The sequence below is a fragment of the Salmo salar genome, chromosome ssa11 (assembly GCF_905237065.1).
Source record: "Salmo salar chromosome ssa11, Ssal_v3.1, whole genome shotgun sequence".
NCBI lineage: Eukaryota > Metazoa > Chordata > Actinopteri > Salmoniformes > Salmonidae > Salmo > Salmo salar.
In genome coordinates this window covers 71,081,093-71,107,833 of record NC_059452.1, presented here as the reverse complement: position 1 = coordinate 71,107,833, position 26,741 = coordinate 71,081,093, and the positions used below count along the sequence as shown (strand labels likewise).

The following is a 26,741-nucleotide window of genomic DNA, read 5'->3' as shown; positions in this document are numbered from 1 at the left end:
CGTGTTAGTGTGTGTGTTATCGGGGGGGGGGGGGAGGTTGTTAGTGGAGGTGGCAGGGTTTCCATGATGATCTGTGTTGCCATGGATTAACAGTCCCTGGTGACCCAGGACGACCTATTTGGATCTGATAACCTGTCACAGCTCATACGAGGTTCAAATAGCTGCTAAGGGTCTCAAAGCTGTGACATCCGAGAAAGGAAATGGTTGTGTTTCAACTTTCATTAACTTTCCCCTCATTCATTCTCACACTCTTCCCCCTTATTCTTCCTTTTACATGCACAGTCACACATCTCTCTCCCTCTGGGTGCTTCTCGGTGACACTGCTCTGCTGAGTTATTCAGACATTTGATACAGAGTTTTATGTTTTTTTTGATAGATGTTTTTATTTTGGTTATATATTTTATGACCAAATACTGCAGAAACTAACAATCACCCCAGTCAAAACAGATGAACACAAACAAATCTCCAAAAATTCTTATTGTATTGTAGAAAACTGTCATGAGGAGGAGCAGGTGACAACAGCAGCTGATTGGCCGCTGCTACCTGGGGGTTCTATGATTCCCCCAGCTCACTTTGGCAGAGCCACGACCTGATGTAGCTAGCTTACCTGGTAAACCCGCCAGATACTCCTAACTCACCTGGTAAACCCACCAGTTAAATCTAGCACAACCAGGGTCGCATTCGGGAGGGCGCTGTCAGAAATATCATCACCAGAGCTGACGTGATGCCTTAATCTATATGTCAGAAAGGCATGTCTGTTCTACATTAATGTATGTTGTCCAAATCAGAACTCCAGGTCCCAGCCGGACTCCTCGTCTGGGGGCGGGGCCTCGCTGTCATCGGGGAAGCAGTCAAAGTTTCTGGTGTCCAGTGGACCCTCCACCTGGGAAAGAGGAGACACGGCTGAGTGTGTGTGTGTGTGTGTGTCTGTGTGTGTGTATATGGGTGTGTGTATTAACGTGTATGCTCACAGTAGGAGTGAAAGGAGGGGCCAGAGTTGTCTGTCGGAGTCCCTCCCAATTGAAACCTTCAAACCACCTGAAGACAAATAGAAAAAGAGCTAGGACAACTAAACTCAGCTCTCCTTGTTGTATCAAGATGACCTTGGCTGTGTCCAAAATGCCACCCTATTCCCTAATTGAGGCAAAATAATCTGTATGGGAGCTGAAGAACAAAACGTCCTTTCAGAGAATGTAGCTATTTCTGTTCCATGCAGTCCTATTGGCTGGTAGGTCTAGTAGTCCTCATCACCATGGTAACTCTTACTTGTGTTTCTGGATGTCCTTCACACCATTCTTCTGGTTCCCCACCCTCTCAGATGGGTTGTCCCTGGGCAACAGACACACACACACACTGTCACATATACACACTCTGCGCAAGCACCATTTGATGAGGTCTCTATGCTCTATGTTTGTGTGTGGTGTGTGTGTGTGTGTGTGTGTGTGTGTGTGTGTGTGTGTGTGTGTGTGTGTGTGTGTGTGTGTGTGTGTGTGTGTGTGTGTGTGTGTAACCTGCAGAGGCGTTTGATGAGGTTGGCAGCACTCTTGGAGATCTTCTTGGGGAACTCCACCATGTCGATTCCTCTCAGGATGATGTTATAGGTGTTCATAGGGTCAGAACCAGAGAACGGAGGACTGGAGAAGAGGTGGGGAGGGAGAGAGAGAGAGAGAAAGACAATCTCGGCATTGAGACCAATAAGAAGATCCCATCTCTGCGCATGCACACACGCACGCATGTACACACACACACACCCACACACACACGGTGTACCTGCCGCTGAGCAGTTCATAGATGAGTATCCCCAGGGACCAGCAGTCAGCAGAGATGTCATGTCCCTTGTTCAGGATGATCTCTGGGGCCACGTATTCTGGAGTCCCACAGAACGTCCACGTCTTCTGACCCAGACCCACCTTCTTAGCAAAGCCAAAGTCCACCTGATAGATAAACACGCACACTAAATATGGTGCTTTTTGTTCTGTGAGTCTGTGCCCCGAGATTCAATCAACTGAAGACGAATGAAAACCACACTGCCTGCTTATTCCGAAACTCTAGGCTGCGTCGGAAGTGTTTGTGTGTGTACTAGTACCAGTTTGGCGTATCCTCGGTGGTCCAGTATGATGTTCTCAGGTTTGAGGTCTCTGTAGATGATGCCTCTAACATGGAGGAAGGCCAGAGCCTCTACAACACAGCCTGTATAGAACCGTGTGGTGCCGTCCTCAAACGAACCCCTAGAAGAGTCAGATCAACATGTTTCGTCCCATAGATGATCTAGGGGTGCTCAGACTATCAACTGCGCCTCTATTGATATGTAACAATTTGCCAGGGTAAGGGTTCTGGGTAGAGTTGAACTGGGAGGTGGACAGTGAAGCTAGGATTCTGGTTAGGGTTGAACTAGGAGGTGGACGTGAAGCTGGGATTAGGGGTTGTGGTTGAGGCTAGATTCAGGGTTGAACCGAGATGTGGGCATGAAGCTAGGGTTAGGTTGTGGGTTGTGGTTGAGGGTTAGAGTTGAACCGAGATGTGGGCATGAAGCTAGGGTTAGTGGATAGCTGGCTGAGCAGTTTGTGTATAGTCAGGTTTCATTTGCAGTCGTTCTAGACCTACACACACACACACCTGGTACTCAGTAGAGTCCACAGCTCTCCTCCCAGACAGGCCTCCTGCAGCATGTACAGATACTTAGAGTCCCTAAACGTACGATACAACCTGGACAAGGACACACAGCGTCAGTGTGTGTGTGTGCGTAATTGTCAGTGAAGTGGCTGTGTGGTGTGTGTGTGTGTGTTTGTGTGTGTGTACCGGACGGTGAAGGGGCCGTGTGCGTCCATCATGATGCGTCTCTCTGAGAGGATGTGACCCTGCTGACTGGTGTCCAGAATGTGACGCTTCTTCAGAACCTTCATAGCAAACGACCTGCTGGGGTCACTCTTCAACTGCACCTGAACACACACACATTATACATATTAAAAACACACACACACACACACACACACACACACACACACACACACACACACACACACACACACAGTAGTTGCGCATGCACAGTCCTGTTAGCGCGCGCACGTTATACACACACTCACCAGTTCGACGCGACTGAAGCCTCCAACTCCGAGGGTGCAGATGACGTGGAAATCGTTGAGAGACACACTGGAGAAAAACACTGCCTCTGCCTCCAACCTGGAGACGGGGGGGGTGGGGGTCAATCAATTGCCCAATATCTTTTCACTGAAACTGGCTGAGTCTGTGTGGTTGGATATATCACAAACTAAATGTACTGAACTTAGTTTGGTGAAACAAGAGAAAGGAGGAGGGAAAGAAGAGTATTCGGAGGTGTAGCGACACTTACTTGGCCTTGAGCTCGTCACTCTCGTTGTGTCTGCTGCTGTCGTCATCAAGCCCTCCTATCAGCTGCATGAATGACCTGGAACAAGGGGAGGGGTTAGGGTTACGCAACCCCGCATCTACCAATGAAGAAGGGTTCAGTTACACACACGCACGCACCACAGGATGTTGGTGGCGCCTTAATTGGGGAGGACGGGCTCATAGTAATGGCCGGAGGGGAATGGTAATTGAACTCATCAAACACGTCGTTTCCATGGGTTTGACACCGTCTCATTTACTCCATTCCAGCCATTATTTTGAGCCATCCTCCCCTCAGCAGCCTCCTGTGGCATGCACTCATGCTCTCTCTCTCTCTCTCTCCCCCAGGGGTCTCTCACTCTCTGTCCACGACCAGACAGGTCACTCCTCCTACAGCTGTGACACTGGCTGTGCGAACATCCTCCCTGGGTAGAGAGAGAAATATTTAGAAATTAGTTCATTATAAACAGAAATAAGCAGTCATCTTTATTATCTTCCTTTGCAAAACACAACTCTACTCTAATCCTATGAGAGTATATGTTTACTTAGGCAATTGGTTGGTGTGTTTGGTTGTTTTCTAAAGCTGCTGGTTGTTGTTTGGTCGTTAGAGGTGTTGTTTGGTGGTTAGAGGTGTTGTTTGGTCGTTAGAGGTGTTGTTTGGTGGTTAGAGGTGTTGTTTGGTGGTTAGAGGTGTTGTTTGGCGGTTAGAGGTGTTGTTTGGCGGTTAGAGGTGTTGTTTGATGGTTAGAGGTGTTGTTTGGTCGTTAGAGGTGTTATTTGGTGGTTAGAGGTGTTGTTTGGTGGTTAGAGGTGTTGTTTGGCGGTTAGAGGTGTTGTTTGGCGGTTAGAGGTGTTTTTGGCGGTTAGAGGTGTTGTTTGGTGGTTAGAGGTGTTGTTTGGTGGTTAGAGGTGTTGTTTGGTGGTTAGAGGTGTTGTTTGGTTGTTAGAGGGGTGTGTTTGGTTGTTAGAGGGGTGTGTTTGGTTGTTCTCTAAAGCTGCTTGTTGTTGTTTGGTTGTTAGAGGTGACTTTGGTTGTTAGAGTGTTGTTTGGTTGTTAGAGGTGCTGTTGTCTCACCCTTTTAGCGCCTGCTCTCCAAACCAGTCCCCCCTAGAGAGTGTGGTCAGAAACTCTGGCTCCTCATTGGATGATTTCTGTTGCGTGACCTTTACCTGAGTGCAGACAGGAGAGATGAGAAAAAAAGGGGGGAGAGGAGGGGGGAAGAGAGAGGAAGTTATTGGGAGGAAGTCTGAATTTAAATTATGATTATTACTGGTATGTTTTAATTGCATTACTGATTATGTCCACATGGTGGCAGTATGATTGTGATTTTATACACTTCTCTCCTCGACCTCCTCTTCCTCACCTGTCCTTCGCTGATGATGAAGAAGGTGTCTCCTGTGGCGCCCTGCCTGATGATGTAATCACCTTCACTGTAGTGAGTCTGAGCGAGAGAGAGATAGAGAGAGGGAGAAAGAGAGCAAGAGAGATGAGGAAAGGGATTGGGAGAGGATAAGGGAGAGGGAGAGAGATAGAGGACAGCAGAGGAGGAGAGAGAGAGGTGGGGAGCAGGCGAGGACAAGGGAGAGGGAAAGAGACAGAACAGCAGAATAGGAGAGAGAGAGGTGTGCAGAGAGACAAAGGGAGAGGGTGAGAGACAGAGGGAGCGAGAGAGAGAGAGGAGAGCAGGAGAGAGGAGGAGAGCTCCCACAGTGGTGGGAGTAGAGAGAGGATGAGAGAGAGGTGGGCAGAGATACAAAGGGAGAGGGTGAAAGATGGAGGAAGAGATGGAGAGAGAGGACAGCAAGGGAGAAGAGAGAGAGGGGCATGGCTCTCAGACAGAAGCACTTTACCACAGAAAGGAGAAACAGTCTGCGTGTCTCTAAAAGCTGGAAGGCATGTGACTGGTGTCTATGGCAGTATGCAGTTAACACACACACACACAAGTGCCCTCACGCACACACACGAACACACAAACTCTTAAAACAAATCCACACTGACTGTCACCACCAGCTGCTCTCCATCTGACCATGCCTGTGTGTGTGTGTGTGTGTGTGTGTGTGTGTGTGTGTGTGTGTGTGTGTGCGTGTGTGTGCGCGCGTGTATGTGCACTCCTCACCTCCTCCAGAACATCAGCTACCTTACTAAGAACGTCCTCAGGCAATGACTGAAAGGAGGGAACACTAACAGAGAGAGAAAGAGAAAGAGAGAGAGAGAGAGAGAACAACAACAACATTCTTGCCAAAATCAATTGTGTGAATAATAATTTGAAAATACGTGACTAGGGTTGCAAAGAGAGGATATATTACTTGAAACTTTCTAAGTTTACCAGTAAACTACTAGAATTTTGGTAACTTTCAAGAATTTTATGTAATTTATTACAAAACATCCAGTGGCCATTTTGGGTACTTCAGATTATCACAAGTGTTTGTAATTATCTCTGGCCCTCTGCGTGGATTATCACATGCAAAATATATCAAATAAGATGATTTTAAAATAAAAATAGAATGAAGCTGTAACACATTATTCTAAATATAAACCATCAACTTAGTGAATACCATTTAATATGAGGGTTTCAGCACTTTATTGTCCCTCAGATGAAATGGTGGAGAGGAATGTGTATCTGTCTCTGTCCGTCCATCCGCTCATATGGTAGTCACACGCGATATGGACACAGATATAAAAAATGAATCATATAAAAAATGAATCATATATATATAAATACTTAAAAAAATTAAATAAAGTAAGTTATTTGAGTATAAATTACCAAAATTACCATAGATTGCCATAGATTACCTGTTAATTACCAAAATGACAGAAGATTCCGGTAACTTTGGTAAATGACTTGTAGCTTTGCAACCCTAGACGTGACAGAAGCTAGCGAACGTTCTGTGTTCTGTGGCTACTGAGTCTTAATCATCTGTCTATCCAACTAGGCTCACAGAAGTCTGCATAGCTGCATAATAAAGAGTGTGTTCCAAGCAGAAGCGAACCGTGCTTGTGTGTGTGTGGGTGCGTGCGTGCGTGCCTGTGTTTGTGTGTGTGTGTGTTAGCTGTGTGTGTGTGTGTTACCTGCGGAGGAACTCCATATACTGGGAGTGTTTAATGAGTCCAGTCCTCATCATGATGGTCTGGAAACCCTGTCTGTCTATTGCCCACAGCTTAATGTCAGTCAGAGCTGAAGGGAGAGATGGAGAAATGGAGAGCGAGAAACACAGAGGAAGAAAGAGGGAGAGGAGAAAGAGAGGGGAGAGAGAGAGAGAAAGAACGAGAGAAGATAGGGGATAGAAAGGTAGAGAGAAGGGTTCAGAGAGAGATATGAGGAAGTGGAGAGGGGTGAAAGAAGAGTAATTCCAATGAATTTCAAAGCCTCCATATTCACACCTATGCTCACAGGAACACTCTCCATCCCATTCAACGCGACAAAAAGATGATAATATGATTCAATCCTTTAGCAAGTAACCAGTAGAGGGAATCTCAATGAAAGCCTTACATACACAAACAATCAGAGAGATGCAGGCCCTGCATGCGTGTGTGTGCGTGGTTGCTAAAGGAATGAACAGGGCACAGTTTCAAGGTCTCTCTCTTTCTCGCACTCTCTCTCTCACACACATGTACAACCACACATACTGTATTAATACACACTTTATGCAAAAACATACCCACACAATAATACACGGACAAAAGTACACACGCAGTCACATGTGCAACAACATGTGTCAGCACAGTACACATAGCAGTTGATAGGAAATGCCATTATCTCAACAGTTCTCCTTCTAGAGATGAGAGCCTTCACATCCCACTCTAATTATCTGCTATAACACACACACACACGTTGTTTCTCTCTATTCTAATAAGAGGGTAATTATATAGATTATATATATATATCTCTCACCTCTTCCTTCCACCCCTCACAGACCCCTCCCACCCCCACCCCCCACCACACATGTTCACTACCTGTCAGTCAACTCCGGTGATGGAGAGAGACAGAGACAAGGATGAGGACGAATGAAGGGGCAAAATCGAACGCTGTCGACACATGGTCAAATCAAAGGTCTTACAGGTGTGGAAAGAGGAGAGGACAGAGGAGGGGAAAGGATGGGGGAGTGATGCTAAAGGAGAGGGACTGAGAGAGCAGCAAGAGGAGTTGTTTCTTTTCCTATTCACCTCTCTCTCCCCCTCTCGCTCAGCAGACCAATAACTGCCCGACCCTGAATAGCATTGTACAGTAAACACTTCACCACTCAGAGAGAGAGGGAGAGTGAGAGACAAAAAAGAAGAAAGAGTAGAAGATGTCAGAGGACGATTTGTGAACTGCGGAGGTTGTCACATACTCACGCAGACACATACACACACACACACACGCACACGCACACACACACACAGGCAGGCAGCCTTCTGACAGCATATTACAGCGCAAATCAGACAGTCACCGCCTACAGGTGTGTGTGTGTGTGAAAATGACCCGTGGGAGGATTTTCAATTATTACTGTATCTCTCTGCTGAAATTAAATAAATACTTTTAGCACAGCGTAGATCTGACACCACGCCTCACCCCAATCACTTAGCCTCAACACACACACACACACACACACACACACACACACACACACACACACACACACACACACACACACACACACACACACACACACACACACACACACACACACACACACACACACACACACACACGTCTGACACCAAATCTCACCTCAATCCATCAGACTAAACGTCAGTGGCGGAGAGGAGGATGAAGAAATTACAAAAACTACAAAAACAATTCCTAATCCTGAACTCAATCAAATAAGTGTGTGTGTGTCCTACCTAAAATAGCAGTGATGAGAGTGTGTGTGTGTGTGTGTGTGTGTGTGTGTGTGTGTGTGTGTGTGTGTGTGTGTGTGTGAGAGTGTTACCTGTAACAGTAGCAGTCCTGGTACAGTTGTAGAGGATGGCCAGTTCTCCAAAGACCTTCCCGGGATCGATGGTGCACAGCTTCTGTTCCCCTTTAGTCACCTCCACCTTTCCCTCTACACACACACAACCGCACACACACACGCACACGCACACGCACACACTCAGGCACCCACATAAACAACATTACATTATCAAACCTGCCTGAAATGAACAGAACTCCCCAACTCCCCACTCATTCACACAGTTGAAGTCGGAAGTTTACATACACAGGTTGGAGTCATTAAAACTCGTTTTTTAACCACTCCACACATTTCATGTTAACGAACTATAGTTTTGGCAAGTCGGTTAGGACATCTACTTCGTGCATGACAGAAGTAATTTTTCCAACAATTGTTTACAGATTATTTCACTATAATTCACTGTATCACAATTCCAGTGGGTCAGAAGTTTACATACACTAAATTGACTGTGCCTTTAAACAGCTTGGAAAATTCCAGAAAATGATGTCATGGCTTTAGAAGCTTCTGATACACCTGTGGATGTATTTCAAGGCCTACCTTCAAACTCAGTCCCTCTTTGCTTGACATCATGGGAAAATGAAAAGAAATCAGCCAAGACCTCAGAAAAAAAATTGTAGACCTCCACAAGTCTGGTTCATCCATGGAGCAATGTCCGAATGCCTGAAGGTACCACGTTTATCTTTACAAACAATAATACGCAAGTATAAACACCATGGGACCACGCAGCCGTCATACCGCTCAGGAAGGAGATGCGTTCTGTCTCCTAGAGATGAACGTTCTTTGGTGCGAAAAGTGCAAATCAATCCCAGAACAACAGCAAAGGACCTTGTGAAGATGGTGGAGGAAACAGGTACAAAAGTATCAGTTCGCAACTGCACATGGGGACAAAGATCGTACTTTTTGGAGAAATGTCCTCTGGTCTGACGAAACAAAAATAGAACTGTTTGGCCTTAATGACCATTGTTATGTTTGGAGGAAAAAGGGGGAGGCTTGCAAGCCGAAGAACACCATCCCAACCGTGAAGCACGGGGGTGGCAGCATCATGTTGTGTGGGTGCTTTGCTGCAGGAGGGACTGGTGCGCTTCACAAAATCGATGGCATCATGAGGAGGGGAAATTATGTGGATATATTGAAGCAACATCTCAAAACATCAGTCAGGAAGTTAAAGCTTGGTCGCAAATTGGTCTTCCAAATGGACAATGACCCCAAGCATACTTCCAAAGTTGTGGAAAAATGGCTTAAGGAAAACAAAGTCAAGTTATTGGAGTGGCCATCCCAAAGCCCTGACCTCAACCCTACAGAAAATTTGTGGGCAGAACTGAAAAGCATGTGCGAGTAAGGAGGTCTACAAACCTGACTCAGTTACACCAGCTCTTTAAGGAGGAATGGGCCAAAATTCACCCAACTTACTGTGGGAAGCTTGTGGAAGGCTACCCGAAACGTTTGGCTCAAGTTAAACAATTTAAAGGCAATGCTACCAAATACTAATTGAGTGTATGTAAACTTCTGACACACTAGGAATGCGATGAAAGAAATAAAAGCTGAAATAAATCATTCTCTTTAATATTATTCTGACATTTCACATTCTTAAAATAAAGTGGTGATCCTAACTGACCTAAGACAGGGCATTTTTACTAGGATTAAATGTCAGGAATTGTGAAAAACTGAGTTTAAATGTATTTGGCTACGGTGTATGTAAACTTCCGACTTTAACTGTAAAGGACTGCATTAATATTAATCATCTCTTCATGGTAATACACCCACACTCTCTAGATGGATGTTTACCAAAGTGAACGGACTGTATAATCAACATGGCCTAATTGGGTGTGTCTGTGTGTGTGTGAATGAGAAACAGAGAGAGACAAAGAGACTGTGGTAAAAAGAGAGGACAGATTAGATATTTTTAAGAGGAGAGGAGTCGAGGTGTCAAGAACAGATGTTTCAGAGCGCCTGAGAGAGCAAGAAGTTGTGTGTGTGTGTGTGTGTGTGTGTGTGTGTGTGTGTGTGTGTGTGTGTGTGTGTGTGTGTGTGTGACCTGTCTGCCTCTGCTACAGTGAGCTCACTGTATGATATCACCTGATATATACAGTATATTCAAAGATTTTTATAACTTAACCAAGATAGACCACAGCCTGTTGTTTCAAATGGGAACAAATGAGCCATAGATGGCAGAACAAGCAAGGAGGTGGGCAGAGCCAAGCACGAGCTAGTGAGATCCTATTGGCGTGTTCTAGCATTTGGGGAACGCCTACTCTGAAGTGCACGTGTGCAGTAACTCAATTCACCTTTCCACGCCTTCTATTTTTAAAAATCTTGGCAAAGGGTAAAGTCTAAAGAACGTAGTCCACTCTGTTCGTAACAAATTGTAGTTTTGGGAACAGAAAACTGTATTGAGATCAAATGTTTGATGAGTAAATTAGCAGAATGTCTGCCAAAATCCATCTCGTTCCATCATCTCCCACTGCCGGCCACTGGACTTCCTCTCACTACCATACTTGGTAGTGAAACGCCAACCGGATGCTTCACATTTATACATTCTGTGAAATATCTGTCTCATTGTGGTATTATCTGTCCCTCCCTTGCCTCCCCTTTCGCCTAGACTATCATAACTTCTCACCTATCTACTTCCCTCCCCCTTCCTCTCTCACAGTCTCGCCCTCCTCTTTCACCCTCCCTCCCTCCCTCCCTCCATCTCTCACCCTCCCTCCATCTCTCACCCTCCCTCCCGCCCTCCATCTCTCACCCTCTCTCCCCTTCTCGCTCACCCTCCCTCCCCCCTTCTCTCTATCCCTCTTCATTGCCCTATTTTCCCCCTTCCTCTCTTTCATTTCATCCCTCCCTCCCTCCCTCCCTCCCTCCCTCCCTCCCTCCCTCCCTCCACCCCATCCCTCCACCTCCCTTCATGCCTCTCACCCTCCAGTACATAGACCAGAGATCCGTCGTCTCCCTCCTGTATGACACAGCAGCCCCGGGCCAGACGAGTGGGATGCATACAGTCAACTATGGTCTGAATCTACAGGGTGAGAGTGAGAGACATAGAGAAAAAGACAAAGAGAGAGAGACAAAGCAAGAGACCTGTTTATAAAAATATAGCATTTGTTTAATTAAATTGAGAGCAAAAGAGAGAGTATGTGAGAGAGAGGGGGGAGGAGATAAATAAATGGATATCTAAGAATAGACAGTGAGAGTAGCAGTAGTACCACAGTAATACTATACAGTCGTAGTAATACTAGTACCTGTCCCTGCTCCAGGTGTTTCATGAATTCATTCTCCAACAGAGCTCTATGGATCAGCTCTCTAGACCTGTACACATGTACAGAGACAGGATCAGTGTGTGTGTGTGTGTGTGTGTGTGTGTGTGTGTGTGTGTGTGTGTGTGTGTGTGTGTGTGTGTGTGTGTGTGTGTGTGTGTGTGCGTGCGTGCGTGCGTGCGTGCGTGCGTGCGTGCGTGCGTGCGTTTGTATGCGTGCGTGTACTCACTCTTCACTCTTGCTGTAGTTGGTGAGTGTGACATGTGTGAGTTGGGCAGGGTCCAGGGCTGTGGGTTCTGCTGATATTGCCTGTCTCTTAGTCCTCTGCGGCTCATCAGGCACTGGTGGGGACAGCCCGGGTCCTGACAGACACCCATTTTGGTTAGGCTTTACCTCAGCGAGCTAACACAGTCTCGTGGCAAGTAGGAGACCGCGTTCAACCCCAATCTGTCACATTAGCCTTGAGAGTGATGGCTCCCAGGTTCATGCATAACTACCCTTGAATTCACTGAACACCTCCAGGAGAGTTAGGACTGGTTTGGTACCCTGTGTTGTTTTGCGTTTCCCCGAGGGCTGTGATGTATTAGAGGTGCATGTTAATGTTATTTAAGGTGTAACGAGTAGTACCTACCTGTGTTCTCTGTGCTCCCAGTGGTCCCTGTGTGTTGTGGAGCGTTGCGATGGCGGTCCAGTTCTGTCTGCAGCTGTCGGATGAGATCATCCTTGGTGTCCAGCTCCAACTCCAGCTCATCTATCAGACTGTCTCTCTGACGGAGCTCCTCGATCTTCAGCTGCAGTGCAAACTGCAAGTCCCTCAGAGTACCCATAACCCTGATATGCACATATAAAGCATGCACATTACATGCAGGAGGAAAGGCAGGCAGACAGAGGCACACACACACACAGGCATGAGGAATAAAGAGTTTCGCTAGTGGGTTTTGGGGACTCCACCACATGCTAAATTAATTATTGCCTGCTTAATCCCACAAACACAGTGAAATACAATAACCATATATATGCACATACAGGTTACAATAAAACGGAAATATCTAACACACATAAACCACTTACTGATACTTTGGGAATGTCGAGTTTATGCAGTAAAAATACATTTGAAAAAGTAAAACATTTTGTCTTACCTGTCCAAGCGCTTGTCTGGGTGTAAGTGAAGAAGAAGCTCCTACCGACTGCTAATGCTGCATTCACAGTTATGTGCCGATCTCCAATCTCATCATGTGTAAATTGATTTATAGCTGATGTGAAAAGCAAACAGGATAGGCTAATCGAAATGAGACTGCGACGAATGTTAATTAAAACGGAAGTTTTAAAGGTGTATAAAGACACTTCAGATCATGAAGATAGATAGACATACCAACCAGACACATTCTCGCCCTTTGCCGGTTGCGCTCGAGTGAAGAACCGATCACTCAAATGACAATTTCTAGAGTATCCAATATAGCCATACGCGGAGCGGTGCGCGCGCGTCCATTGGCATACAAATGTACATATATTTTTACATAAATGTATGGGTGATTAGTTTACATCAATTAAATAATATCCTTATCAACATCCATATTGGATTCACATGTTTTGCCTGAGATGTGTCAGCTCAATATGTTTATTGCTAATAAGATTGTTAACAACTTTTTAAAACTTTTTTTATGTAGACAAATCCACGTTACATCTTTTTGTGTATATAAAAACAACTTTATTCATCAACCGTGGCGAATCTCCATATCAGAATGTAAATCTATATTTGTTGCATTCGGGCGAATCTGCGGTCGCCAACATCTAGATTTACTTAGAAGAAAAACCATCATGGCGGCGCCCTGCACGGAAAACAATCACAAGCAAGGCAAATTGGAATTGTATCCTATGTACTCCACATAAGACGTCAATATAACGGTTATTGACATTAACGCTTGGTCGTAAATTGCCTCTTTAACATTGTATGCATATTTTGATCATTTAGCATGAAACAGAGTGAAAACTTCCTTGACAGTCCCGCAGTGCACTAGACGTCCCGTTCCCATCAAGTCGCGAGGCGTCCATCGCGCTCCAGTCCCTCTCCCCAGACCGCGAGCCCCGGAAAGGAGGCATCAGCAAGGAGCTCACGGTGTCCGGCAGCACGCTGTCTGTGTGAGTGTCTGCTGTGTGTTCGCGTGTACTACCACCAAGTGTAATCAATGGTGTAAGTGTGTATGGTGGTACTACTGTATACGAGGTTGTTGAGTTGTATCATTCTGACCGTCCATGTGATGCTTTCTCCTTCATCTCCTGTCTCTTCCGTCTCTCTTTCCATCAGGAGGTGGAGAGCCGATGAGGCCCGTATTCTGCGTGTCTCTGTGGGGTCGTTTATGGACCACCTCTCCCTTGTGATGGAGACCATGGAGGCCTTTGGACCCCCTGTCTCTGTGACCACACAAACACACAGCTGCTCTACAATGACATGATGACCAGAGGGAAAGAAGAGAATCCCAGTACAGATGGACACACGTGTCCCAATTTCGGTTATCCTATTCAAATAAGGGACCTGGAACAAAAAACAAAGTACAAGTGCTATTTTAGACAGATGGGAATTGCCTTATTTCAGTGACAGATGGATAGACTATTTCTTTGTTTAGATTTGTCTGTATTAATTAGGTTGTATTTTGGTTGTATTGTGGAATAAACTTTCTATTTTTCAAAATTAATTTGTTTTACATCAGTGATTGCACAAAACATTAGGAACACTTGCTATTTCCATGAGACTAACCAGGTGAAAGATATGATCCTTTATTGATGTCACTTGTTAAAGCCACTTAAAATCAGTGTAGATGAAGGGGAGGAGACCGGTTAAAGGATTTCTAAGCCTTGAGACAACTGAGATATGGATTTTGAATGTGTGCCATTCAGAGGGTGAATTGGCAAGACAAAATATATGTGCCTTTGAATTGGGTATGGGAGTAGGTGCCAGGTGCACTGGCTTGAGTGTCAAGAACTGCAACGCTGTTGGGTTTTTCACACTCAACAGTTTCCTGTATCTGTATCAAGAATGGTCCACCACCCAAAGGACATCTGTGGGAAGCATTGGAGTCAACATGGGCCAGCAACCCTGTGGAATACTTGACACTTTGTAGAGTCCACACCAACTAATTAAGGCTGTTCTGAGGGCAAAATGTGGTGCAACTCAATAGTAGGAAGCAGTTCCTAATGTTTTGTACATTCAGTATAGTTCAATGCAAACATTGTCACAGATTAGAATTACATTTAGAGCAGTGGGCCCTGCAGGTCCAATAATATGACTAAAGAAAGACAACTGACATATTTCCATAAAGTAAACATTTATTTGTTTACGGTGGAGAAAGAGCATATTCAATAAAAGATGACAGTTGAAGTAGGAGTTGTGCTAAAAATCATCACATAGGACTAAGGATTTATGTTAATTGGTTTAAGAACATGTTCTTTTCTGTTACATGACTATAGAGCAACACTAGTTGATGGTGTAGATAGGCAGATTTAAGATACAGTGGAATGAAAGTCTGGCCTGGGACTACTGTTAGAGCAGAGGACATCCCAAACCAACACAAAGACCCTTCTTTCACTAGACACTTCGAGATAGCCTTCTAGACCTGACAAGTGGTGTTAAAATAATATGACAGAAACTATTGTAGTACCATACTGCTTACACAAATCAGATATGTTTAGATTTATTAGAGGCCTTGAGGTTAGGTTTGACTTTGGACTCGAGAATTTACAGCCAATGTACAGGGACATAGTAATGAGTAGTATGGATAAGGCAACAAAAACAAGAAATGTACAGAACTTAATACAATATAAAAAGGAGAACAGAACCTAAATGCAGAACTGATACTGCAGAGGGATGCTGTTGGGTTGACCGAATTTCGGTGCACACCTTCGTATTCTAATTGCAGATTTACTTTCAATGTATCTGATTAGCTTATCACTCTCTACACTACGGTTTAAAACACAAAATAATTGAAGAGAACTGGTTCAACGAGAAACACACCAAAGAAAAGGTCTAGGGTTGACAAAGTTTGGCAACATAAGAACTGCAGAAAAATAACACATACATACGAAATCTGCCACAGTAATACTTGTCATGAGATGAAAGGCACAGAGCGAGTCGAGTAGGTACAAATTTCTCCTTAACACTGACACAGGATCCGTTTTTAATCCCTCCAATGGTTAAGGTTAGGTTCTGTGGAAAATAGGAATCTGATCCTAGATCTGTAGTTAAGGAGAATGTCTACCTGGATCACAAACAGACAGATGAGCAGTCTGCACCTCAGTATTATAGAAAGGAACAATTAAAACCAGAACAAAAGACACGAAAACATTATTAGAAATCATTATAATAGGAGCATCATGATTGTATTTTCCATAGTATCGACGATTCTACCTTATTAAAAAGTGATGCTGTGCAAGAGGGGCTTTCTCCTTCCTGTCGGTCAGGTCACCACTGGAGACAGGGAGTTAAGAAAAATAAGTGTTTTCTTTTTTTTTCATCTGGAATCTTCTGTAGCTGACTGAGGGGAGAGGATTGGGGGCATCGACTGGGGGGGGGGGGGGGGGGCCCTGGCTCTCTCCATGGGGTGCATCTCAATCTCCCCTCGACTCATCTTCATCTGCACTGATGTGAGAACACGGGAAGGCTGTGTGGGAGACGGCCTCCGAATTAGCCTCGCCTGTCCCAGTCTTTCACACCAGTGCAGAGGAGGTAAAGGAGACAAGGACAATTGTTGAGATGCAACCCATGTCTTCCTGGTCCCCCTCTATCCATCCGGCGTCGGTTGGTCTCAACAGGAGCAGCTGTCGCTGGAGGCGGCGGGCCGGTCGTCTCTCAGTTTGATTTGGTCTGGGAAGTCATACGTCTCCACCTCAGACTCCTACAGACACACAAAGCATGGGATTACACACAGCCACAAACAGTGTGCACAAATCAGAAGTACAAGAATTCTACCCCCCCCAAAAAATATTCCTCTTTGATGACACAGTGTTTGACTATGACATCATGAGGTCCACAGCAACCTCAGTGAACCAGTCTAACAGGTGTTTTCCAGCCAGGGAGAGAAAGGGAGTTTCTGAACAGCTGGAGGCACTCTGGCTACAGGTTTACCTGTGGCTGCTTGAGTCTATATTTTGTGTGTGTACCTGTTTAAGGGCATTGCGGGCAATGGTCTGGAATGCTTGGTCTACGTTGATGGCCTCCTTGGCGCTGGTCTCAAAGTAGGGGATGCTGCTCTTACTGGCACACCAGGCCTGGGCACGTTTTGTCGTCACCTACACAACATAAGATTATTAACGCCATTGTGTCATACATTCTTCCTCATTTTACATGGAACTACCTGTGGCGCATACTCATCCTTTTAACCCTTTGACACGTACGAACACGGTGTGATCGTTCTACAGTGGTCCCTGCAGCGTGCGCTCAAACTAGAACACTTATTTAGAACGCCCAGTTACGATTGACGCAACAGTCAGCGTTTGAGCTGGCCACATTTTTTAAAATATATATATATTTTTTTCACAGAAACATTTAGCATTTTGTCTTTACAGCGTTATGTCCTCAATGTGAGCAGCTTATTTTTGGATGCAATTTTCAGACATTCACAGAAGTAGTGACAGCATAAGACAATTCTCATCCAAAACGGGAACATTTTGGCTACATTAGTCAGTGCTAACTGAGAAAAGAGTGACCTAACACAAGCGGTCATATTTAGCCAACTCTCAGCTGACAGACACCGTAATATGAATTACGGTTTCAAAAAAGGTTACAAGATGAGTTGCGTCAGTTTACCCATCATCCACTTCCATCGTTCACTTCTGGATGTTTACTCAAAAGACGAGTGAACCATCTCTTTAACTCATTATAACATCTTTGGTCTGACAGACGTTTGTGTGACAACCAGAATGCATTGCATGTCAACAAACATGGTGCCACATATAGCTGGCAATTAGCTTAGCATTAGCTCACCATAAATCAGTACAACCTTGAAAAAAGTATTTGACACACATTATGTGTCCATTATAATCTATGCAAGAATAGGAATGCATTATTTGTCACCAGTGCTTGAAACTGAATAACAGTTAACTACATTACGCTCCATACATACGGCGTGCTACAGTAGAAACGACAACGCGATATACAGTGAAAGGGTCGACTTCTGTGTGAATTAATGAGCAGGCAGAACACGCCTCAATTCAAAATGTTATTAGAAAAAAAAAACTAGCTAGAAAATAACTTTAAAATTGACAAAACTTTGCCTGATAATTATCTATAGGCTGAGTGCCTTGGTTTGACCGGTCCTGTTGCATAACAATCACATTTTGGAACAGTGAGTGCATTCTGACATCACTGCACATAAACATTTAATAAATGTTTTTTTTTAAACTCACGCTAGGGTGACCGTTAGAGATATTTGGAACTCATGCATGAAAAGGTTAAGGGATGTAGGAATCACAACAAACATTTGACCAAGTCTGACTCTGTACTGCCTACGCCCCACCACCTGCCTGTTCTGGCTCTCCAATGGACGGACACAGAGACACCAACCTGTCTGTTCTCGAGGTCAATCTTGTTGCCTAGCACCACAAAGGGGAAGTTGTCTGGGTCTCTGGGGCTGGCCTGGATCAGGAACTCATCCCTCCAGCTGTCCAGTGTCTTGAAGGTGTTGGGCGCCGTGACATCGTAGACGAGCACACAGCAGTCAGCGCCGCGGTAGAACGCCACGCCCAGAGACTGGAACCGCTCCTGCCCCGCCGTGTCCCAGATCTGACAGAAGAGACATGTTGATAACCATGTTTCTGGCATTTTAGTACTTTGTTGGATCATTTTTAAAGGTGATTACACAGAGAGGGAGAGAAAAGGAGAGCGAGAGGGAGAGGATCGGAGTGAGGAGGAAAAAGAGAAAGGGTGAGAAAGGGGGGAACAGCGATTAAGAAAATAGCATTTAATTGTCTGTTTTCACAGAAATGTGCCTTGCATCAAAAACTCTTTACAGGACATGGGGGTGGGAGAGAGGGAGGAAAGAGAGAGAGGGAAAGGGTGAGAGAGATGCGTAAGAGGTAATAAAGAGAGGGAAAGAGGGATTGACACCATATGACTCGTCACAGAATGAGTTGCACAATCTCTGACTTAAACACACTATGACAAGCCAGCGGAGGTAAGCACTCATGACTAGGCTAATATCATAAACTGGGTGGCTCGAGCCCTGGATGCTGATTGGCTGACAGCCATGGTATATCAGACAGTATACCACGGGTATGACAAAACCGGTCTTTTTACTTCTGTAATTACACTTTCTAACCAGTTTATAATAGCAATAAGGCACCTTGGGGGTTTGTGGTATATGACAAATATACCACGGCTAAGGGCTGTATCCAGCCACTCCACTTTGCGTTGTGCCTAAGAACAGCCCTTAGCTGTGGTATATTGGACATTACCACACTCCCTCATGCCTTATTGCTTAAATATACCAGCACACACACACACACACAAGACGCACCTGCATGGTGACCAGCCTGTCGTCCACCATCACCTCCTTGGTGAGGAAGTCAGCTCCTATAGTGGCCTTGTACTGGTTACTGAACTTCTTATTTACATACTGGTTCATCAGAGAAGTCTTCCCTACCCTGGGAAGGAACACACACACTTAGCTGCACATATAGAACTGTAGCGATTAAGAGTAACAGCCAGAGAAGGGCTTCGAACCACTGACGACCTGCACAGCTACATGTGCCAGAAAGATCCTGACTTCTTGACAGAGGCCGTGGTACACTCAAATGCAAGGGTGCTACAGAACCTATACACGTCTGTTGGGAATATCCAAAATGAGTGACATCTGGTTGTGTAAACACCATGATCATCTTCTGGTAACTCACCCAGAGTCTCCGAGGATGATCACCTTCAGCAGCACCTTCTTACGGGAGGCCATCCTTCCCTGGGGATGTTACTCTTCTGACAAACGGGACAGGACGACAGTCAACTAGCTGGATCTGGAACTGGGAAGTCAGTCGTCAAGAAACAGCCGGCTTTTGGGTTAATTGTGATAACACCCTTATTTACACGTGACACAGACTTGTTCGTTGGGTTAAATGCGGAAGACATTTCAGTTGAATACATTCAGTTGGAGAACTGACTAGGTATGGCACCCCTCAGGTCTCTATTATAACTAATGATTAATAACGTTTTAAGTTCAGAAATACAAAACCCATCACCCCTTCCCCTTTGCTAAGAACCGTTAGTAAATTAGCATACCATCTAGCTAAATATGTAGCTGGCTAACTTGAAATGCAATAGACTGTCCATCTGTAAAACCTTTAAACGGAATAGCTAGTTAAAATCTAATTAAGTAGGCCCAACTAAAATTGTGATCTTATTAACTGTAGCAAATAACAAAAAACGTGACCTTGATGTTACCAGACTGGCACTGTAGCCAGAATAGATTCTGACCCTACTCTCGCTTACAGCTGCACTGGGGTCAGATTAACCCATTCATTGATGCTAACTACCTTTATGATGTTTCACCGGATGTATAAATCTGAAGCATCCGGTTAGCATGACCACTAATCACCAAATATAGTGATGAGAGGAAGCCCAGTTGCCAGCTGTGGAAGCAGATGGAGAGAGGTGGATTTTGTCTGTCATTCTGCTAATTTTGTCATTGATGAAACATTTGATCTCAATACAGTTTTCTGTACTAGAATCTGTTACGAACAGACTGGACCAAGTTTTGTCGACTTTACCCTTTGCCAAAGTTTTTAAAAAATTGCGTTGTTTAGGAGTGCAAGGACGAATTGAGTTATTGCACCCGCACACTTCAGAGTTGGCGTTGCCTAACAGAAATATGCAAATACATGCTAGAATGGATCTCGCTAGCTCATGCATGGCTCTGTCCACCTCCTTGCTTGTTCTGCCCACTATAATGAATTTGCTTCCATTGGAAACGACAGGCTGTGGTCCATCTTGGGTAAGTTATACAAATCTTTGCCTTTAGCACCTATTGATGATAGTATCTTCTAGCTGGGGGATTTTTGTTAAGAGCCCCAATGCTCGTTCTGAACGTTAAAAACATATGAAACATGTCTCATCAGGGAGAAACAAAAATGGCAAGAAGCTGCCATGTGGGGAATCGTAGGTGGCACGTTTGAGATAGTTTTATCTTGTTCGTTTTGGGGTCGTTTTGACGGATGTCACACCTATGCCAATACGGCAAATATTCACTAGCCAGCTAACCAACAACTGTAACGAGGTATTTGAGAGACAAGTGCTCATTGTGCAAATGTATTTATGTTTTCAATAAACGCTGGAGAAAAAAAATGTAGTTTACATGTTAATCTAAGCCCGTCTGTTTTGCCCCATAGTTCCACACACGTGGGTTTTGTTGCTAAACAACCAACCCATCTAGGGTTATGGTTCCTACACAGCCATACTTCCATGTTACAGCATTTGTTTATGGAAAACAGCCTGAAGACAGAGGCGTACCTGTGCTAATTAGCCATCTGCGTCTCCGAACACCTGTGTTTAAATATAAGACTGAAACCACAAATGTGTTGTCACTGAAAAATACTGTTGGCGACAACTGCGTTAAATCCAGTTAAAACAGTGTACAGTAGAGTGTATATTTTGCATTTTTTTTAAAAATTTTTTATGTGATATGAAAGTAGAGGGTTTTATGTTTCCAGAACCGTACCGCAATTGAGAATTAATTCACATTTAGATGGAGTATTTGGCTGCCAAAGCCAATACACATCTAAACAGAAATTGTAAGGTCTTTGGAGTATAAGGAGTAAGGTAATCCTCTTTTAGTCCACAATTGGGCTAGGGTCAGACAGACTTCCTCATTAGAGAGACAGCTGAGCGGGCACAATATATGGCTCGGAAATCCAGGGATGAGAAATGCCTTTTTCTCAATTGTCCCATTATGCCAACTGTTACACCCGAAAGACTGCTAGTTTTTAGTAAACTGCTGTTTTTCTTCATGCTAACTAGCAGTAGCCACAGCAGCCATTATGGGATGGCACGTTGCATTTAACAACAAAAGGAGCTGATTGGCTTACATTGACATTCCAAAATGGCTTCTGCTACTTAGCATGATGACAAGGGCAGTTTTCCGAGAAAACTATCAGTAGTTCAATCTTCTCAGTGTAATGGTTGGGACAATGAGACAATTCGGAGGATAATGCATTTCTCATCCCTGGATTGAGGTACATTTTCTGAGCCTTATCTCGCACCGGCTCTGCTGTGTCTTAATCTAAACAGGAAGACTGTCAGACCCCAGTACAAGTGTAAGCAAAAATAGGGTCGGGGTCTATTCTGTCTAGCAGGCAGTGTATGCTAACTAGCCATCTGCTGACTGGTCACGCTGCACTGCCGACTATCAAGAACTGTCAAACAGCTAGGCTAACGGCTCATGCTGATTGATCCCAACCAAGTACGCAGATATACGACAAATCGTTAGCTAACTTTACTCATTCATCATCGAAATACTAGCTAGCTAACGTTATATGCACTGTCACAGAAAACGATGTTCTAACGTTAGCGAGCTAGCTAGTGTAAGAATAAATACAAAAAAATGTGGACCAGTTAACGTTACCTGTTCAATAGTCAAGCGACGATGTTACGACACAGGGACAATTTAACAACTTAGCCCCTTGATGTCAGTTTTGCCGGGATTACTTGCTATTTTTCAAGAAGTGAAAGTGAAAAGCCTGACCAACTGACGTTAACCAGCTTGATAAAATCTTGTCCTAGCTAAGAACATCCGCCTTTTGTTACGCCGTTGCTCAATATGGCAGTCACGAGGGGTTGACGTGTCCCCAGGTCGAAACCAATGAACGCCCTTTAAATATTCGCATCAATTGTTTATTCTTTTCCTATAATATGAATTGCACCCTGTATCTGTGCGTGTCCTGGAAGTGACTACACTACATTTGAACAGGTTTGATTTATTAACTCAAAAGGGACCACAGACAAGCCAGCAGTCATCGTAAAAATGTTTTTAATCTTCATACATTTTTAAATACACTTGGTTACAATAAAAACGAGGCAATCATGTTAAACAGACCTTTTCAGACACCTGTATTTTGTTCTGTACAACATCTGCCTTCACCTCTGTCTGATTCTAGATCCAACCTACCATTATCACATTATCACCAGGTCTCTTCTCCCCTGCCCTCCCTCCCTCTCTCCATCCTCTTAGAAGTCGTCATCATCACAGATGTCCAGGTAAACGTCGAAGGCTTCTCGGTTACAGTTGCCATCAGGGGTGAACACGTATTTATGGAACGTCCCGTCAACACAGATAGCTAGAAAGGGGAGGAATGCAGAGAAAAGGACATGTATAAAACTATCATTACAATTTCACACGGCACAGCTTTATTGTATAAATTAAATAAATATATTGTTCATTTCCACAGTACAATTAATGTTCCGGCTACATGTAGGACGATAACTATATTGATTGATAGATATGAAACATTGCTGTTCTAGTTGCTTAGAGGACTGACCGATGACAGAGTTGACGTTTTTAGAGGTGTTCTTCCCAAACGCACAGATACAGGCACACTCTGCCGGAACAGTGAAACTGGCCAATGACCACTGGCTGTCCACATACTGACCAATCACTGGGCCCACCTTCCCCACACGAGCCAATCTGTAGAGAGGGGAAGAGGGGTGATAGTGGCATAAACAAGCCATGAACAGTAAATTGTCAAATTTGGATTTGAGGTACGCACAAACAATAGCCTGCTTGCCAGTCTTTTTAGCTAAAATTCCAGTTCTTGTATTCCGTGTCATCTGTCATTGGCATATGACACGGAGTGCAAGGATTGGAATATTAGCTCAAATGGAATGCTAAAAACACACTGCGAAACTCGCAAACACACGCAAACACACACATGCGTGCATCTTACGCTGAGCGTCTGTTGAGTTTAGTATCTTTGAGAGCGAAGATGTGAACAGTGCCCTTGTCACTGGAGGCACACAGGAACGAAGAGTCATGACTGAAGTTGATGCTGGAAGAGAGAGCGAGAAAGAGAAGCGATGAGACACAGCATCACTTCCATCCCCCCCCTCTCTCTCCCCCCCAGTACCAGTAGAGTGTAGCAGGGTCTGTTCCTCTGCGTAGCTCCACTAGTTTGTCTCTGGTGGTAGTATCAAACAGTCTGATGAGGGTGCCCTTGCGGGAGGCCGAGGCCGCAACGCTGCCAGGCTGGTTGAGCGCCAGGCAGGCGATCTCACTCTGGTGGGCGTTGATGGTAAAGGGGGCGGACGATGTGCCAGGCTTGGTGTTGGAAAGGTCCTGGAGCGGAGAGAGGGAGAGAGTTCAACACTGACTGACTGGGACCTCATAGGTAATGTGAAAAATGATCAACACACACAGAGCAGTTTCGAAAGGGCAGATAGTCGATGGAATGACATGTGAAGGTGTGCTTTATGAACAGCTTATAAACCAACATAGTTAGTATAGTACCATGCAATACACTTTTAAATGAAATGGATCAATTACCACAAGCTGTAGACTTCCACACTTATGTCCAGGGAAGACCAGCAGCTGTTTCTCCAGACTGGGGCACAGGTCACACAGTCCTGACAGAGAGAGAGGGGAGTATCCACACGTGTATCAGATAAACATAACCAGGTGCATGTATGTATATGTGTATGTGTGTTTGTACCTTTAGGGTTGTCTCTGGTGTCAAACTCAAACAGTTTCACAGGGTTGTCAGGGAAACTGTAGACATAGATCCTGTTCTTTAACACAATGATGATCCTGAGAGAGAGAGAGAGAGAGAGAGAGAGTGAGAGAGAGAGAGAGAGAGAGAGAGAGAGAGAAAGCGAGGGGAGAGGAGAGGTTGGAGTGTGAGAAAGCAGAGGGAGAGAAGGGTTAGTAAAACAACACACTACAGGGTGTTCTATGGGGTGTTGGGGCTTGTTCAGGAGAATGTTACTAAACATTCAGACAGTAACTCACTTGTCGTGTCTCATGCGTACGGCCAGAACAGGCTTGGTAAAGGTAAACTCCAACACCAGCTTGTCCTTGGGGTCCCTCCCCTCCCGAGCATCATCCCAGATCAACACTAGGATAAAAAAAAAACACATTCAGTTTTGAATTAAATTAAAACAATAAATGAGAATCATTATCAAAAAAAGTTCTAAAATCTAAATATAATCAGTCCCAGTCATTGCCACAATTTAAACTGAGACCCAGCTATTTGACATTGCCATGACCAGCACTGCAGACATTGAGATGAGCGCAATGCAGGAATTTGCTCTCAGTCATACAGAGTATCTGCGCATGTGTAAAGTTTATCACCCTTAGTACTTTGGAAAATCAAGTCTAATCAGTAATTCAATAAAATATGTGGTCCGCTCATCCACTCACCTGAGATCTCAGAGAACTTGGGGTTTACTCCACCTCCTACTACAGCCAGCAGGTTGGAGCGATGCAGCATTGAACACTGGGCCACACTACCCACCTGCTCATGGTCTGACACAGACAAGCACAGGATGATCACACACACAGTATGCGAACACACAGATCGCTCGTACCACAGGTCTGAATTCCACTCACCAAGGTGTCCCTTCTCTATAAGAGGCTCCACATTGTAGATCCTGACACCGGTTTCCATGGCACAACAGAAACAACCTGGGGATGGAGGGGTAGGTACACTGATAAATGTACACTGTCTGAAACAAGAGTAAGATTGTTAAAAGTAATGTACTCTACAGATCTCTGTCTGGCTTCACAGAGTAGGGCACTCTTGTCTTACTCTGGTCCTGGTTGAACTGCAGGCTGTTGACTCCTCTCGGTTGGGCCATGTTGGAGGAGTGACGTTAGGCTGATGTTACCAGGTAGATATAACTTAGAAGAAAACCCAGGCTTGTTTCTGCCTTATGGACAGGGCTAGGCATCCTGATTGAAACAAAAGAGAAAGGAAACATCACCGACCACGGTTTAGAAGGGGCACCGTCAACGTGTTTTTTTTCTTCCCCCAAGCGAAAATAAGTTAGCTAGCCTGGTAAACAAACCCAGCCAGTGAAAAACTCAAGCAAATGTTGCTATCTCTATCTGCTGCAGTTATTTTTCATCGTAACAGCTGTATCATGTTATTGAACAACGAATATGGTGTTTAAAAGCTTACCATGAAGCGAGGGCAGAACACGAGTTAAAGATTAAAAGCGCTTGACACTGTCAAAATGTCGCCAACAAAGCTACACAGTGACGAAATGTTTTGTTGTTATTTTTTCCTGCAGATGACGATGGTCGCGTGTTTCCGGTTTCTGATTTCGTGTCTCCACGCCACAAACGAATCATACCGCCACCTAGCGTGCTGAAGTAAAATAGAACTGTGGATAAAAGTGTGTGTGTGTGTGTGTGTGTGTGTGTGTGTGTGTGTGTGTGTGTGTGTGTGTGTGTGTGTGTGTGTGTGTGTGTGTGTGTGTGTGTGCGTCAGCCAGCCAGCCAGCCATAGACTTATATAGTAGGTGCCACTAGGCTCCAGCTTAGGCCTGTCTGCTCAGAGTATACTAAAGAACAGTGTGTAGAAGGACGGAGTATACTAAAGATCAGTGTGTAGAAGGACGACGGTGTTGCAATTGTGGTGGGGATCATAATGCTGAGTTCCTGGAGTGCCCTGTGAAGGAGATTGAGGTGGCAAACGTTAGAGCGACCAATCTAATCTCTGAGGCGAAGGCGATTAAAAGAATTGAGAAAACAAGTGACCCTAGTGAAGATATGATAGTGGAAGCACCACAGGCAGTAGTAAATGTTTGCTGCCAGTCAAAAGATACCAGGTGTGTTAAAAAGTTGGATTTTGTGGCATTCATTGCCACAGTTATAAACTGTACAGCTCAAGTGTCAAAGAAGTCTAAGAAACTGAAAATTGGGGCTTCTGTAGAAAAGTTTTTGGAACTTAAGGATTTTAAATCTGAAGACTTGCAAGGGGTACTGGTGCTGGAAAACGGCCCACCCTCCCAAGCTCCCCTTGAGCCTGTGTAGGGATTTTTTTTAACAGTAAAGTTGTTTGATTTATTTTATTTTATGTAGTTTGTTCAGTTTCTTGGGGGAAATCCTGTTTTCATCCCGTACAGTAGGTGGCAGGAAGCACATTAAAATGTGCAATCGCCAATATGTCATAGAAGAAGAAGAAGCTCTGGTTGACAGGTATTGTGGAGACAGAAGTGTGACG

The 26,741-nt window shown here is 44.6% G+C and overlaps 4 protein-coding genes across 6 annotated transcripts; 1 reads left to right on the top strand and 3 right to left on the bottom strand.

Moving 5' to 3' along the window:
• Positions 1-390: 390 nt before the first annotated feature.
• Positions 391-13,149, bottom strand: LOC106563065 (cGMP-dependent protein kinase 1). 2 transcript variants are annotated; one of them, XM_045689904.1, is made up of 22 exons: positions 12,922-13,149; positions 12,689-12,802; positions 12,181-12,380; positions 11,779-11,911; positions 11,535-11,601; positions 11,212-11,311; positions 8,278-8,391; positions 6,434-6,539; positions 5,481-5,544; positions 4,728-4,805; positions 4,439-4,533; positions 3,723-3,788; positions 3,350-3,424; positions 3,084-3,180; positions 2,800-2,939; positions 2,617-2,706; positions 2,087-2,228; positions 1,771-1,934; positions 1,512-1,634; positions 1,267-1,329; positions 972-1,038; positions 391-883 (listed from the first exon to the last, which is right to left on the bottom strand). In XM_045689904.1, exons 3-22 carry the CDS (start codon positions 12,374-12,376, stop codon positions 785-787), a joined length of 2,079 nt encoding a protein of 692 aa, XP_045545860.1. In that variant the 5' UTR covers positions 12,377-12,380; positions 12,689-12,802; positions 12,922-13,149; the 3' UTR covers positions 391-784. The 2 variants fall into 2 exon arrangements, with proteins under 2 accessions (XP_045545860.1, XP_045545859.1); XM_045689903.1 differs by having other exon boundaries at positions 12,689-13,149.
• Positions 13,150-13,372: 223 nt separating this feature from the next.
• On the top strand, positions 13,373-14,234 carry lage3 (L antigen family member 3). Its single transcript, NM_001140598.1, has one exon. The coding sequence runs from the start codon at positions 13,751-13,753 to the stop codon at positions 14,000-14,002; it is 252 nt and encodes an 83-aa protein (NP_001134070.1). The 5' UTR covers positions 13,373-13,750; the 3' UTR covers positions 14,003-14,234.
• Positions 14,235-14,855: 621 nt separating this feature from the next.
• Positions 14,856-22,403, bottom strand: zgc:100918 (Rab7 domain-containing protein). Of its 2 annotated transcripts, none has more exons than XM_014128290.2 (6): positions 22,148-22,403; positions 19,434-19,553; positions 19,058-19,184; positions 18,106-18,324; positions 16,704-16,832; positions 14,856-16,438 (listed from the first exon to the last, which is right to left on the bottom strand). In XM_014128290.2, the coding sequence occupies exons 2-6, from the start codon at positions 19,484-19,486 to the stop codon at positions 16,349-16,351; spliced, it is 618 nt and encodes a 205-aa protein (XP_013983765.1). In that variant the 5' UTR covers positions 19,487-19,553; positions 22,148-22,403; the 3' UTR covers positions 14,856-16,348. The 2 variants fall into 2 exon arrangements, with proteins under 2 accessions (XP_013983765.1, XP_013983766.1); XM_014128291.2 differs by having other exon boundaries at positions 19,434-19,509; positions 22,148-22,351.
• A 132-nt stretch (positions 22,404-22,535) lies between these two features.
• wdr45 (WD repeat domain 45) lies at positions 22,536-25,828 on the bottom strand. Its single transcript, XM_014128289.2, has 11 exons — positions 25,695-25,828; positions 25,323-25,465; positions 25,124-25,198; positions 24,935-25,039; positions 24,524-24,629; positions 24,228-24,322; positions 24,062-24,141; positions 23,646-23,854; positions 23,466-23,567; positions 23,061-23,206; positions 22,536-22,859 (listed from the first exon to the last, which is right to left on the bottom strand). The coding sequence occupies exons 2-11, from the start codon at positions 25,369-25,371 to the stop codon at positions 22,750-22,752; spliced, it is 1,077 nt and encodes a 358-aa protein (XP_013983764.1). The 5' UTR covers positions 25,372-25,465; positions 25,695-25,828; the 3' UTR covers positions 22,536-22,749.
• Between the last annotated feature and the right edge of the window lie 913 nt (positions 25,829-26,741).

Excerpts from the sequence above, each read along its gene's own strand:
- zgc:100918 (XM_014128290.2), bottom strand. The coding sequence starts at position 19,486 with ATGGCCTCCCGTAAGAAGGTGCTGCTGAAGGTGATCATCCTCGGAGAC. Across the intron at positions 18,325-19,057 it reads ACAGGCTGGTCACCATGCAG|ATCTGGGACACGGCGGGGCA; the intron begins GTGCGTCTTGTG and ends CTCTTCTGTCAG. Across the intron at positions 16,439-16,703 it reads CCCGCAATGCCCTTAAACAG|GAGTCTGAGGTGGAGACGTA; the intron begins GTACACACACAA and ends GTGTGTCTGTAG.
- LOC106563065 (XM_045689903.1), bottom strand. The coding sequence starts at position 12,376 with ATGGGTACTCTGAGGGACTTGCAGTTTGCACTGCAGCTGAAGATCGAG. Across the intron at positions 6,540-8,277 it reads CAGGACTGCTACTGTTACAG|CTCTGACTGACATTAAGCTG; the intron begins GTAACACTCTCA and ends CTCTCCCTTCAG. Across the intron at positions 3,181-3,349 it reads AGTGACGAGCTCAAGGCCAA|GTTGGAGGCAGAGGCAGTGT; the intron begins GTAAGTGTCGCT and ends CCCCGTCTCCAG.
- lage3 (NM_001140598.1), top strand. The coding sequence starts at position 13,751 with ATGGTGGTACTACTGTATACGAGGTTGTTGAGTTGTATCATTCTGACC.
- wdr45 (XM_014128289.2), bottom strand. The coding sequence starts at position 25,371 with ATGGCCCAACCGAGAGGAGTCAACAGCCTGCAGTTCAACCAGGACCAG. Across the intron at positions 25,199-25,322 it reads GCAGTTCAACCAGGACCAGA|GTTGTTTCTGTTGTGCCATG; the intron begins GTAAGACAAGAG and ends CTCCATCCCCAG. Across the intron at positions 23,207-23,465 it reads AAACTCAACAGACGCTCAGC|ATTGGCTCGTGTGGGGAAGG; the intron begins GTAAGATGCACG and ends CCCTCTCTACAG.